Source organism: Vanellus vanellus (genome assembly GCF_965231255.1).
Source record: "Vanellus vanellus genome assembly, chromosome: 7".
Lineage (NCBI taxonomy): Eukaryota > Metazoa > Chordata > Aves > Charadriiformes > Charadriidae > Vanellus > Vanellus vanellus.
Window position 1 is genome coordinate 28,603,661 of NC_138912.1, and position 13,430 is coordinate 28,617,090.

General features: G+C 38.9%; 1 protein-coding gene and 1 long non-coding RNA gene across 2 annotated transcripts in view; one reads left to right on the top strand and one right to left on the bottom strand.

Annotated features, from left to right (window-relative positions):
- RET (ret proto-oncogene) overlaps positions 1-13,430 on the top strand; it is a gene marked incomplete at both ends in the record, with an annotated part of 82,995 nt that overhangs the window by 48,719 nt on the left and 20,846 nt on the right. Inside the window, 6 exons of the mRNA XM_082486036.1 lie at positions 720-921; positions 1,381-1,580; positions 5,923-6,181; positions 7,322-7,447; positions 8,331-8,441; positions 12,197-12,316. Of these exons, the coding sequence (XP_082342162.1) occupies positions 720-921; positions 1,381-1,580; positions 5,923-6,181; positions 7,322-7,447; positions 8,331-8,441; positions 12,197-12,316 (1,018 nt within the window). The remainder of the gene's footprint in view (positions 1-719; positions 922-1,380; positions 1,581-5,922; positions 6,182-7,321; positions 7,448-8,330; positions 8,442-12,196; positions 12,317-13,430) is intronic.
- The window catches only part of LOC309674101, a 55,582-nt gene that overhangs the window by 6,564 nt on the left and 35,588 nt on the right, over positions 1-13,430 (bottom strand). The window lies entirely within an intron of this gene.

A 13,430-nucleotide genomic window follows, 5' to 3' on the forward strand; every position in this document is an offset into this window, starting at 1 on the left:
GCTTTGGATGGTAGAAAGTGAAGGTCTCATAAAACTGTTTTATAAAGTAAAATAATCTCTTTGAAATTACATGCCCGCAAAATGTTCAGAACATAGTGAATTGCACAGTAATTTTGCAGTGGGAAAAAAGCATTATATTTGGAAACTTTCAATGTTTTCTAGTAACTAAGCTAACTTGTAATAAAATAATTTCTAATAAAAATTTTAAAGGCCTCTTGGCTTCGGTGTCCAGGTAGAGAACAGCAATCTAGTAGACTAAGCTGAAGACAGCCAACCCAGGCCACTTCTGTTGGACCTGTCTGAATGTATTTCCTCGTCTTTTAAGTGCACATATTACCTGCTTTTTTTAGTATTATTGTAGAATAACATTGGTTGGGTTATGTTTAAAGGAAAAAAAATAATCGAGCTGTGCACGTGCGCTCATTTCGCTGTGCACGTGCGCTCATTTCCTACCTCAAAAGTTTAGCACTGTATTTGGACATAGAATCAAATGATGGCATTGGAAAAGAAATTGTCATACAGTCTTCTCTTGAGCTTCTAACTCAGATCCAAATAGGTGTGAAATAGTCATGACCTGAAGCTTAAAATGAATTTGAATGACAGTGGGCTTTAGTGAAAGTTGCAAGGTTTTATTTGACCAATATTTCAATCTCCTAACATGTATCAGGGGAAGAAAGCTTCAAGGTCATTCAGTAGTGCTATTTATTATTTCCTTCTAGGGAACTGTTCTTGCGACACTAACTGTATACGACGCAGACACCACACCTATTTATCCCCTTGAAAGCAGCAGAAAGAAATACACAGGAACCATCATTACCGACGATCCCTGGATAAGTGAAACATTTCGGGTAGAGCACATCTTTGATGAAATCCACTTCAGCCCAAACGGCAGCCAAGTGAGGGGAACTCAACATGAGTACAGTAAGGTCTCTTTCTTCAAATAAAGGAGAAGTTGCTTGTTAGTAATTGACCGATAAGCTCTTGAACTTTTGCAAGTACTTTGTAAATATTGAGCTAAAGAAAGCTGAGAAATTTCAAGTTCAGTAGACGCCAATTTTTAAACGTGTACTGAAAGCATAGAGTTTGTGTATCTCTGATGTAAGGGAGTATACAGGGTGATGTTGTGTATATTGATATGCAACAGGTTCTGTTTGTAGGATTCTCAGCATGGCAGGTAGAAGGGAAGAGGACCTCTCCAAACATCTGGAACGGCACAGACCATAACTCCATAGGAGCATATTTTCATATTTAGCTCACCTTCTGCTGTTAGGATTAACTTCGTTATGTATAATTTTGATATCATTTTGTTGGTATTGCAGTATCAAAAGACATATTTGCAGATGATGTGGGTTGGTAATAGACTAATCTTTTCTTTTGCAGAACTGGTACTGAATAAAAGTATTTCAGTCACAGAGCATCGTTCCTTTCAGTTGGATGTTTTGGTGAATGACACAGAATTTCATGGCCCAGAAAGATCGGTGATGCTTCATTTTAATGTCTCCATCCTCCCTGTCAGCATTCAGTTTCCAAACGTGACTTACCAGTTCACGGTGAACAGAAACGCTGAACGTTTTGCACAAGTAAGAATTGTGTTAATTACCCTTTTACTCTTTGTTAGAGACAGAGCTTAGCAGATGGGTAACTGGGGCGAGATACGTTTTTAAAGCATTGGTGGTAGCTGTTTTAAGTAGAATCAATGAAAAATCTCACAGTGATATGACTGTTGCTGGATGCAGTGGACAGCAGGTAGACTGGACGTGAGCTCTCCCATCACGTAATAACAGAAGAGGGGTTACACGTGGAAGCATTAGTAGAGAGAAATAGAGACAGAAGGACTTGCAACCGTGAGTGGCTTTGGCATAAATAACTGGGAAAACATCAAGGGCAAAAAGAGAAATTTAACCCAGCTACTGGAGTCCCAGCTCTACATATTCCAGTATGTTAATGGCTTTTCTCTAGATAATGGCTAGTTAGTAATTAATGTGTTTCCTAATTTAAGCCTCATTTTAGCTTAGTCACCACCATTGCCATTAATAATGCCTTCCAGAAACACTTTCTAACAGGTTGACATTAATCGGGTGAAAATGACAATGTAATTCCTATGGAAAATGTACATTAATAGGGAACTAGTTCAATATAATTAATGTTACGAAAGTGAATATTAAAAACATCAGTGATGAGCCATTTTGGGGGAGCTGCTGGAAAGTATACCTCATAACTAAATAAAGCTATAAACCTGCCACTGTACTTGTAGCAGAGAAGAGGATTTGAGACTAAAATATGATCATCCCAATTGTAGACCAAACCAATGCATTAGAAGACTTCTAAGGAAGAATTCAGTTTTATTAATCTTTGAGCCTCTGGCTAATTGTAAAAAGAAAGAAAAAGGGAAGTTAGATATTTTGGGTGTTCATATATTAATCTGATGGAATGCACTATGGCTTGATAGCTTGTCAGAGTATGGAACAGGTCTTACACGACCAATAAAAATGCTACTGCTTAGTCAAGGGACATTTTACCTGTATTCTGCACTAAATAAAATAAAAAATGAATATCCTAAATAAGAAAAAGATACCAAGTATGCTTACACAGTGGGTTTCCTACAAAAACCTACTTCTTTATGACACTTTGTGATGCCTTGTGGCTGCAACTTTTAAAATTGCAGTCCATTAGAAACTTCAGAGCATATTCTGTGCTTTTTGTGCAGATCACAGTCTTTTTGATGTTAGGGTTGGGGGGGGGGGGGGTTGTAGCACCAGATTGTGAAAGACTTATTCTCAGCAGTGTAAATAACTCTTGCCTGGAGACAGGGTGAAATCAGTGGGGTTCCTCCTAAAAGAAATAACAGCATAGGTGTGTAAGATACTCAGTCTAGCTCTTAGCATCCAGAAATGGGCCCCAACCGCACATGTCACAACGGAAATATAATTTTTAAAAGTGTAGAAACTGAACTGTTAGTTGTGTATGAATATGTATGAATTAATTTGTTTATGTGTGTGCATATATGTATTTTACATATAGGTGTATGTGTACAATAATATTATGAATTAATTAATTCCAAATTAAATTTGGTTAAACCATGTTTATCTGTGCATACCCTAGGTTGTCTGAACGCATTTGCTTGAAGTTTGGGAGTATACAATTTTCTAGTTCCAGAATGCAAAACCAAAAAAAAAAAACAAACCCTCACAAACACACTTAAGTTTTAAAGCTGCTGGGTTTGCATGTTGTCAGGACAGTCAAATATGTGAAAGGGAATATTAGGGTTTCTGGAAACAGTGGCGCTTCCCAATGACTCTGCAGTTTCACTGGGTGGCAGTAGCAGCAGGGAAAACTGTTTCTGGCAAGGACTCCAAGTCTGTGGGAAGAGATCTCTCTTTGTGCTGCCTAAAGACAAACTCACAAAGACATTTTGTTCTGATTCTTGACCAGCAAAATGCAAAACTCATCCTGGCTCTAGAGATGGTCTCAATCAGTTACTGTCATCCACTTCTGAGGCTGGGTTTGAATTTACAGTGGGCTCAGGTTGGAGCACAAGTCAATGGAAGCAGCTTAGTCCCCAGCACTTCACATTATTAAAATCGTCTGCGTAATTAGCTGTGGTGTGCCAGAGCAGTGAGGAAAAGTACTGGGCCAAATCAATATGAAGGCTGAACTGTCTCTTGCCCTAAGGAAAACACAAGAGCGTGAAGAAATGATTAACTGCTGGGCTGATGCCATTTGTCTATTTGAGCAGCTAAATGAATTGAATAACAGAAGCACGGCCTTGACGGTACAGGCTTGCCCAGTGGCATTTAACTTATCAAAGGACTTAAAGCTCTATTGACATTTACTGAGACAAATGATGAATAACATTGGCTGAGATTTAAGAGAGGTTATATGTCCAAATGTCCCTGGAATTCAGTGAAGAGGAACGTTGTCATTATCATTATCCGGACTTTATTAAACTCTGGAGCTCAAAAGATGGATTTTTCCGTTCCTATTTCTGATAATGGTGTTTCTGCGTTAACTACGGTGTGTCTTGCAAAATGCACTTTTGTAGGTTCCTCCCCTGTATGTTGATGTCAATCCTGATTACCAGGCTCTTTTTCACCTTCCTCAAGAGAAAGAGGAACTGGCTACTTCTGCCTCCTGCCCCTGGGGCTGTGCTCTGCAGCATCTGAGAGCTGTGCTGACTCCGGAACCTGCGGTGCAGGGGAAAGTTACAAGCTTGGGCTTTACCTAGCGGAATCAGGCAAAAAGAGAAAGCCCATCTTTCTTGTAGAAACTTCTTGGGTGGGGGGCGTCTTTAGCTTCTCCTCAAATTATACAGAGAAAGGAAAATGGGCCCATGTGCTACTCTAAGGATAATCTGCTCGTGAGAGACCCCAGATTTATGGGGTCTTCTCCATCCCCTTTGCAGGAAGTTTCTGTTGATCAAAAGGGTGCCTGGAAAAAGCAGTTATGACAGAGTAGGCAGAAAGGACAATTTAGTCTATATAAAGGTTCATGCCGTGGAACGTCATTATGTTCTCCTACTGCCTCAAAGAAACACCATCTAAGCAGTTGCAAAACACTGCCAGTTACAAGGCAGCACCAAAGCTAAGATGACGTGGTTCTGGAAGGGACCTGTCTAGACTTTGCGTCTAGACAGTTTATGAACAGTTGAAGTCTTTACTTCTTTTTTTTTTCCAGCCAGTCCCATCATGCTCTGGATAGGAGACAGCGTGGAAGAAACGGCCTAACTTCTGATTGCTTTAATAGTCTTTGTATGTTATCCTGCCACCAAAAAAAACCCCCAGCAAATGGTGCCCAGTGACCAGTCAGTGATGTGAATGGGTGTAAGTTAGATGAAGTGGGAGTATCCTATAACAAAGTATGCTTCTAGGACTGCAAAAGCTTCCTCTATGACTTTAAATAGTCCAGGTTCATAGGAAGAGGTCTTAATACAAAAACTTTTTTTTTTTTAACATTCTTTAATAAGAATGCTAAACCCAAGATGTACACATATGCTTTTACCAGCAGTGGTGTTACTTGAAAACACATCAGCTTAACTGCACCATTTGAAAAGAGTCCGTCACCAAGTTCCCTTAAATAACACCCCACCCTTCCCATTGTGGTTTTCCCTGCAAGGAAAGCCAATGCCTCTGGACCTGATCCGAATCCCACTCTTGTAAATGGAAAAACCAAAGTGAGCTTTGGACCAGTTCCTATAGGAGCTAGGCAGGAGACGGGGCTTTACATTCCCATGCTTCTTAGATAAACTGTTTCAGAGTGAGGAGTGCTGTAGCATAGATATTCTGGCAGACAAAAGTTCAAATTTGGCAAACCAACATATTTTAATTTTTAGATAAAAAATGTTTAAAAACTGCAAATGGGAAACAATGAGGTTCTTATTCCTTTTAAGGCGTTCAGAGAACTCTGGTGGCCAGAAACATTTTGACTGTAATACTATGAAAATTATGTATTAGCAATTTCTATTCCTGTCTCATTTGAAAATAGTCTCAGCTTTGTTCACACTGAGCTGTTTCCTTTCTCAAGCAAACCCAAAGTTTTTCTCACTGATCGGGCTGGGACAGAGCAGGGACTGAACTCGGACTCTCTGAAATCACAGGGTCTTGCTCTAACTGAACACTGCTGACCATCAGCATAGGCACCAAATATTGCTGAGTCTCTGCGTCAAGGCTTTTTCCATTTCCACTGTTAGTCTGAAGGCACTGGTAATGCTTTCCCTCTCATTTTACTGAGAATAAATCACATTTGAAGCATTCAAGTACTGCATTGGTAGTAAAATATCAAATCTGTAAACCCAAGAGAAATGCTGAACTCTGCAAGGTGTAAGATGCTCGGTTTTCATTCAGGTTTTTTGGGAAGCACAAAATATTTTTGATGTATAGTTTTGTTTCTGTTGTCTGTGATTCCTTTGTTGGTGTTTGAGCCTAGATAGGAAAAATCTGCATCGAAAACTGTATGAAATTCCGTGGTGTGAACATCACCTACAAGTTGCTGTCCCTCAACGTAAGCTGCTATCCTGTCAGCATACTTCAAGGCCGAGAAGGCAAATGGGGAAGCCTTTATGTGAATGATTCATCTGCGCTACGCAGACCCGAATGCAAGGAAATACAATACACTATTCAAGCTACAGACAAACAGAGCAGGAAACATACCAAAACCCTCCTCACTATTGTGTTGGAAGGAACTGGTAAGTACTCAAGTTAATTAGAACTGTTTACAAGAGTTATAAGTATTAGGTGATGCATTAATAGGGTATCTATAAACTGATGGCATTAACAAAGAACGAGTCTGAGTCTGAGATGCAGATTGCAAAGTTTGCATATTGAGTTCTGAATCAGACCTGCCTGTACCAGATATTTGTTTGAAGAACTAATGCACAGGAAGATGGTATATTATATGCAATTGCTAATGTTCATGATGACGTTTGGTTTAGCGGAATCTTTTTTGTGTGTCTGTGTGACCTTTGTTTTGTATTTCACATAATCCTATAGAAGAAAAAAATAGGTATGCGTATATATATGAAACCACAAATCTCTGGCCTAAGTATATTTAGTCAGTCATCTTTCTTCCCACTTCCCACTCCAGTTTTTCCTTTTTAAAAATTTTTTGGCTTAACATTCCTGTAGCAATTGCAATGACTTCAATTTATTGAAAAGTTCATGAGGGCAGAATATTAGAACTATTCTACAACAGCCACAGCAGAGGAGAATTGCACTGGAAATGTAAATAATCTTTTTCCTCCAAACCATATTGCACTTTGTGCAGAACCTTATGATTCTACCTGACAATCGCCTCTGCTCCCTTCTATTGTCTGACAGCTCCTATGTAAAGAGAGAACAGGTTGTTGAAGAAGAAACAAAAGACTGCAGTGGACTTTCCTTTTTGCAGGAGCCTTGTGTTGTCTGAAATCACACATTCCTAGGTGTTGCTCTTTGGGCTACTACTGCATTAGCCCAAGTACTAAGTGCTTTCCCCGAATTAAAAGTTTTGTATGAAGCTATGAGTACTTATGGTCCGCGTTTTCCTCTTATCAGTACATTAGCATATTTCTACAGTTCTAGGCGTTGAGAGTGTGCTATCAAGCAAAGATAACCATGCCATCATGTTTGCCTTTTATTTCACAAGAGAAACACCTGGACTTTTCTTTAATTGTCTTAGTTTACTGATAGTTGTTGGGTCAGTCAGCGTTCAGTCCTTCTCTCCTTTCTTCATCTTTCTTTCTTTCCTATTTACTCCTAAGAATGGAGTTTTCCCTCTGATTTGAGCTGACTTGCATGTGTATTCATCTCTCCTGTCCTGCACTGACAGCAAACACTCTTCCCAACAGTTTTAAAAAAAGAGGAGGACTGCCCTGACTCTTGTGCTGTGAGTAAGCACCGTGCTGAATGTGAAGAGTGTGGTGGCCTGGGAGTGCTAACAGGAAGATGCCAGTGGAGACAGGGGAGTGGAAAAGGTACGTTTCTGTTGTGTGAAATCAAACTTCTGTTTAGTCATAATTGTGCATTTGACTTCCATAGATATAAACTGGTTTGTTCTGGCTGGACAATATGGTGTAGTAAACTACTCAGAAGCTGGGACTAAAATTCATCATAGTACCCAAAGGAAACACGTGCTAGGAAGGAAAATGAGGTTAAATTGGAAAGGTCATTCTTGCTTTTTGTCCCTCGTGATGTTGAACGCAATACGTAAAATACCAGGTAGTGAATTGGGTTTGCAGCAGTGTAAGTGGAATGGGTGACTTATGGCTTGCAAGATCATCTCTGCGACCGCGAATTGCGTTTGGAACATACCAATGAGCCCCTGAGCAGGTATGCCTCAGCAGACACTTAGTGAGCCCAGAAGCTGTGTCTCTGTTGTCTCCGTTTTCGTGGTCTGTAGCACAGATCTGACTGGTGACACTACTCTTGACTCCTTGAGAACAACGCTTCTGTGCTGATGCTTTACGCCTTCAAACTGCACGAGTATCACAAATTCTATTTGACTACTTGTAACCTTTGTATTCAAGTATGTGTGAAGTTGTGTAGGGACATCTTTAGTTGTGAAAGCCACTCTTCAGTCTCAAAATGGTCAGCTAGCTCTTTTTCAAGTAATACTCGCTGTCACTGCAAGTGACGTGCCCAAAGGGCTATCAAAAGCAGAAAACAGAGTGAAAAATATATATTGCTTTTTGCTGTTCTCTTGCCTGTTACTTTAGCCGATGGTATTTATATTTATGGATGTTTATTTTAAAAAGAAAAGTAACCTGTGCTGTGGTGTGTCAGTGTGCACTAAGATGCAATAAGCTTTCCTTCAAAGCCTTGTGGTATTTGGGCAGCTGTCTGTTTCTGTGTTAACAGGGATCACCACAAACTATTCCACGTGCACTCCGAGTATCAAGACTTGTCCAGATGGCACCTGTGATGTGATTGAGAGCAAAGATCTGGCTGTGTGTCCCCAGGACTGCACAAGTACGGAAAGGTTTTAGGATGGGCTTCTCTGTTTCACTGCTGATTGCTGTTCAAGTTCCACTTTCTTGATCCCAAATACCTTTACAAACTCACCATATTTAGCATCTCTGCATGGCCATACCTGCATTTGAATCATACAGGAGAGTTAAGGTTATGAGGACTAATCTTGTTCTTTTTTAAGCCAGTCAGCCAACACCTATTGGCTGACAGTGACAGAAAGATAAAGTTTTCTCAGTAATTCTCATTCTGCTGCTCCCCCTGTTAACTCACAGGTAGTGTTTTTCAGTGGAGGTATTTCCTGAAACAGGTATAGTTTTTGGGCAAGTTAATGCCCTGTTTCCAAACTTTATCATAATATGATAGAAACCATGCCTACTCGAACTCCAATTTAAAATAAACATGCCTACAGAGGATCATTTGGGGAAATGCGCCTGGCCTTTTTTGGCAGGTGACCGTCAAAACGATCCAATGCCTTATCTATTTGAAGATACAGGCAGAGATTCATATGAACAGCATTTATGAAGGAAGAATTGAAATGCATTTGTGTTTTTTTTTTCTTGAACACCTCTTTCTACGTTCTACTTCTATACCTGCAAGTTCACAATCACCCTGAAGATATAAAGCTTAGAAAACCAGTGTATTGCACTTGAGCAATTGAGGTGATAATTTTTAAGTGGATCTTTTTATCTGTCAGTATCTAATTCAGGAATAAAGACTTAAATGTTTCTTGAATAGTTCTTCTGGCTCTGACATTGTATGCTCCAAGTTTACATTTTAAAATGGAGTCTTAGAGGACCTAGCGTTTTCTTACAGGCTGGGATTTACATTCTTCTGTGAAATGAATGAATCAAGAGGCATCTTTGTATTTCTTGCATACGAGAATGTCATTGTGTATTGTAAATTAATTTTATCAGAGATAGTTATTTAATTCGAGGGCATAAAAACAATCCTTAAAATAGCAGAGATGCTTGAAGTGAATGCAAGTAACTTCTCTGATCATCTGAAAAGAATTCTTTACTGGTAATAACCGCAATCAGTTGTCATTCTAAAAGTGGAAATATTTGTGCCAGAGGCTGCAATGCTAAAACATGTAATGTGCAACATATGTAGCATCAGATGTTTTGCTGAACAGAAGCCTGAAAGAAATACTGTCTTATTAGATAATAGAAGCAGGCAAGTAAGACAAGCTTTCAAGATGTTATGTATGCCTTTTTAATGCCTGAGTTGGATAATTTTATACATGGTTTGATGCAATTTAGAACCTGGGCTCATGCCCAAAACCAGTGTATTTACAGGCAAAGAAATGAGTGTGTTTTGGGAACTCAGAGGTGCAGGAATACCATTATACCAGCTTTTACTGGCAGGGACGTTTCTTTGGGAATGGCAAGCAATAAATAAAAAGCCTGAGATGCGTTGAGATTAAGGATATTCTTTAAGTACAGACAGTTGCTAAAATACTTATTTTTATAATTCATCTATCATTATTATGACTATGTACTTGAGTGCCAAAATTGCTTTCTCACGCTAACACTATGAATATTACATTCAGGGGCACTCAGCTGAACAACCGGTGTTGTGGCTGTGCCTATCCAAATAGAGGCAACCGAACTGCATTCTAAGCAAGAGATTTTCTTGTAGTAAGCAACTGCTTCAGAGCTGGTTGTAGTGTGTGAATCTGGCTAACCATTTGGCTTTCTGATAACAAAAAAAAAAAAAAAAAAGTGCTTAGGCTTCTACCTTGCTTTGCATGTCTTTGTTTTCAGTGGTAGTTGGACGTTGTCTTTGGTTTATCCAACAACCAGTGTTTTTACTTTCTAGATTTCTGGAGTTTATATGTGGTATGTGGGATAGGGCCACGGTTTTTCCTTTTTCCAAATGATCTTGAAGCAGGGAAAGCTCTTTCCTAGCACAGGGCAATGGAAATGGCTGATGATTTAAAACGTGAGCATGTGAATCACCCCACAATTCAAAGCAATATTGATGATTCTTGGAATTTCCCTGCCAGCAATGCATTGGTGAAAAATATATTTTTGTGTCTCTGGAACACTACATGTTTCCAGTGTACACACGTGCAGTGGAAATGTACTCCTTGCTGTGTAAAAACCTTCCCTGCTGCATAAATACGCTTTGACTTCAAATCCCTCGCTCAAGAACTGGTTAGATAGGACCTGCTCATCCCCTGCTTCCCCCTTCTACCAGGTCCTCAAACAAAGGCAGATATCGATTTTTCTGAGGCTAAGGGAAACTTTTTCATCACCTCTTCACAATAGAGAAAGTTGGCTGGTCAATCAAGATTTGGCTGGTCAATCAGCCAATTAGTTGGCTGGCTGATGAAGAATTTTTGGGAGCACCCATGCTTCTTCAAACAGCAAGTGTCAGCTCAGAGAGCAATGACTCAGCACAGTCTCTTCCAAAATGCACCAGCTGAGCTGTATATAATTTAGGTGTGGCCTCTCTAGAAAGACGGTCAAAATCTGTCGGCTTTGTTTAAATACTCAAGGCCCCATTTCACTTCTAAAAAAGGATGTTTGCCTTTCTATGGCCAAAAAATACCCTCTTCCTCAATTCACGTTACATATCCAGGGAAATGAAAAAGAAAGGGTCATTTACTCTACTATTGACTTCGATGGGACGGAGGAAAATTAGTCGAAATAAAAAGAAGACTATATTGAGAAAAACTTTTTCATGTTTTGAATCCCTTTATGGTTTAGGTGATTTTTCTGAAAGGCAGCTAAACATGCAGAACTTGATGGGTTTCTGTCTATACAATGCTGTTTGGGATTAAAGGCAGTTTATAGATGAAAAATGTCACAACTAATGGTCATTTTTATAATATATGCAGGGAAAAAGTTATTTACTTGAAAATAGAGTTGCAATTGCTCTGCATGAAGAGCTCCTCCTTGAAATCAAGAGTAGTTCTATGAGTTGCTGCACTTTTTTCCTAATATTAAACAATGCATTTTTAAATAATGATTCATTTTTTTATCACTTACACTTGGCACTCACTCTTAGTGCTTTCACTAGACTATGCCATGGCATTTAAAAGATGTGATTAAGTATTGTTATCTCCGTATGACAATGGAACAAATGATCTCTAGACCAGTATGTTGGCTTTTCCAAGGCAAGAGGAAATTGGCATTAGAACGAGGAACAGAACTCAAGTCTATAGACAGCTGGTCTATACCGCTGGACTGTACATCATCTCACGCGTAAAAAAAAATGAGACAATGGTGGAAAGAAACTAAAGTAAGTAGACTATAGAAGGTATTTTAGGTAGAATTTGAAAATGTAAGATGACCTCGCTGATACAGAACTATAATGCTTTCTGAGGAAACTGAGTCAGGACAGCCATGAGATGATCATTTGAGGTAGATGTTTGGCATTAAATAATGGGATTCTATATAAGGTTTTAAGGGGTACATGAAACTAGAGAAGTATCCCAACTATGCAATGCAAAGAGAATATATTTTTATTATAGATAAATTTTAATCCAGAGTCTTCCATAATGGAAATAACTGCTAACAAGGGCTAATGTTCAAGCAGTCCAAGGTCCTCTCATTTCATAATCTCAGAAATTTCAGAGTTTAGACTCTGTCCAAATTCTCAGGAATCCCTGTCTTTATCACGGCACTGTGCTGCCCTGTCAAATTTCAGATGCATACTAGGATAAACCCATGGAAAACATGGAGCCTTATTTTTTTTACTTTCCCTTTAACTATATGTGAGAATCTTAGCTTGTGTCTGTATTTGATTAGGTGGAAACATTATTGGTGGTCATGGGAAAGGCACTGGAAATCTTGGAATTAAGTCAGGACATGGAATTTGTTACTGCTTCCCAAGACAGAACTGCTATTGTGAGAAAGATGATATCAAGGGTAAGCCTAAACGTTATCTGCTGTTCTTACATTAATCTTTTCCTCTGTTTATATCTACTGTCTGTATATATACCGTGATCTAAACTTGTGGGCATGTTAATAAGCTGTACCTTTGGTTAGAGACTGCTAACATAAAATTAATCTAAGAACTGGCACCTTGACTTTCTACTTATGGAGCCTGAAAATCTCCAGAGGGGCTCCAGGGTTATTTCCATCCTTGGCTAAAGGTTCTTTTTTTATCCATTACTACATGACAAACAGGTTGGTCTTCCTTTGATTTCCAGCAGCATTTGCATTTCAGTGAGACTCACCTGATATTTGCAAAGACAGCTAGGAGAATTACAATAACAACTTCTATTACTTTCAAGTAAGTCAGCCTCCTAATCATTTCTGAAAATCTCAGTTTCAGAATGTCAGAGACAGCCGGCACCTATTGTCTTAGGAGGAGGAACGGATTGCTTTCTTCATTAACCTTTGCTTAAACAGAAAAGCTCTACACAGTTTGAAAAAGATTGAGGATTAAAAACTGTTTGGGTTTTTGTTTTTTGTTTTTTTTTTTTTTTTTTATATTGCTAATAATAAATATAACATGAAATATTTTGCATTTTAAAACTGAATTGTTTGGAATATATCTCAATTTACTCTTTTGAGTAAATTTTCTGTAGGCATAAGAAGAAAAAGAGGAAGCGTAAAGCTGCTTGCGTTTGCCTTTTTTTAAAAAATTCTAGAAAGATATTGTGCTGTTTCCACTTATTTCTGGGCTACAGGTTGCAGATGTAGCTAAGTTAACTATATATCTGAAGTCAGGATTTTCGGATGAACAACGGTGCAAGGACTGTATTTTGGATCTCTCAATTTCTTCCAGAAGCAGCTCTCTGGGAATGCTCTCTAGGGGCACATAGGCTTAAAGAAACTTTGTTTCCAAAGAAAGATGCTAAAAGTGCTTCTGCAAAAGGGGAAGTAGTAAATGGGGAGGTAAAAATGCTTATCGCTTCAGAAGCAGTTGCAGCATTAGGCAACGTTTTCAGAAAATATTTTGTTAAACACAAAGCCAGAAATATTCTAAGTCTCCTTATAATCTAAAAAGTTGAAGGGAAGTATCTTTAATGACTGA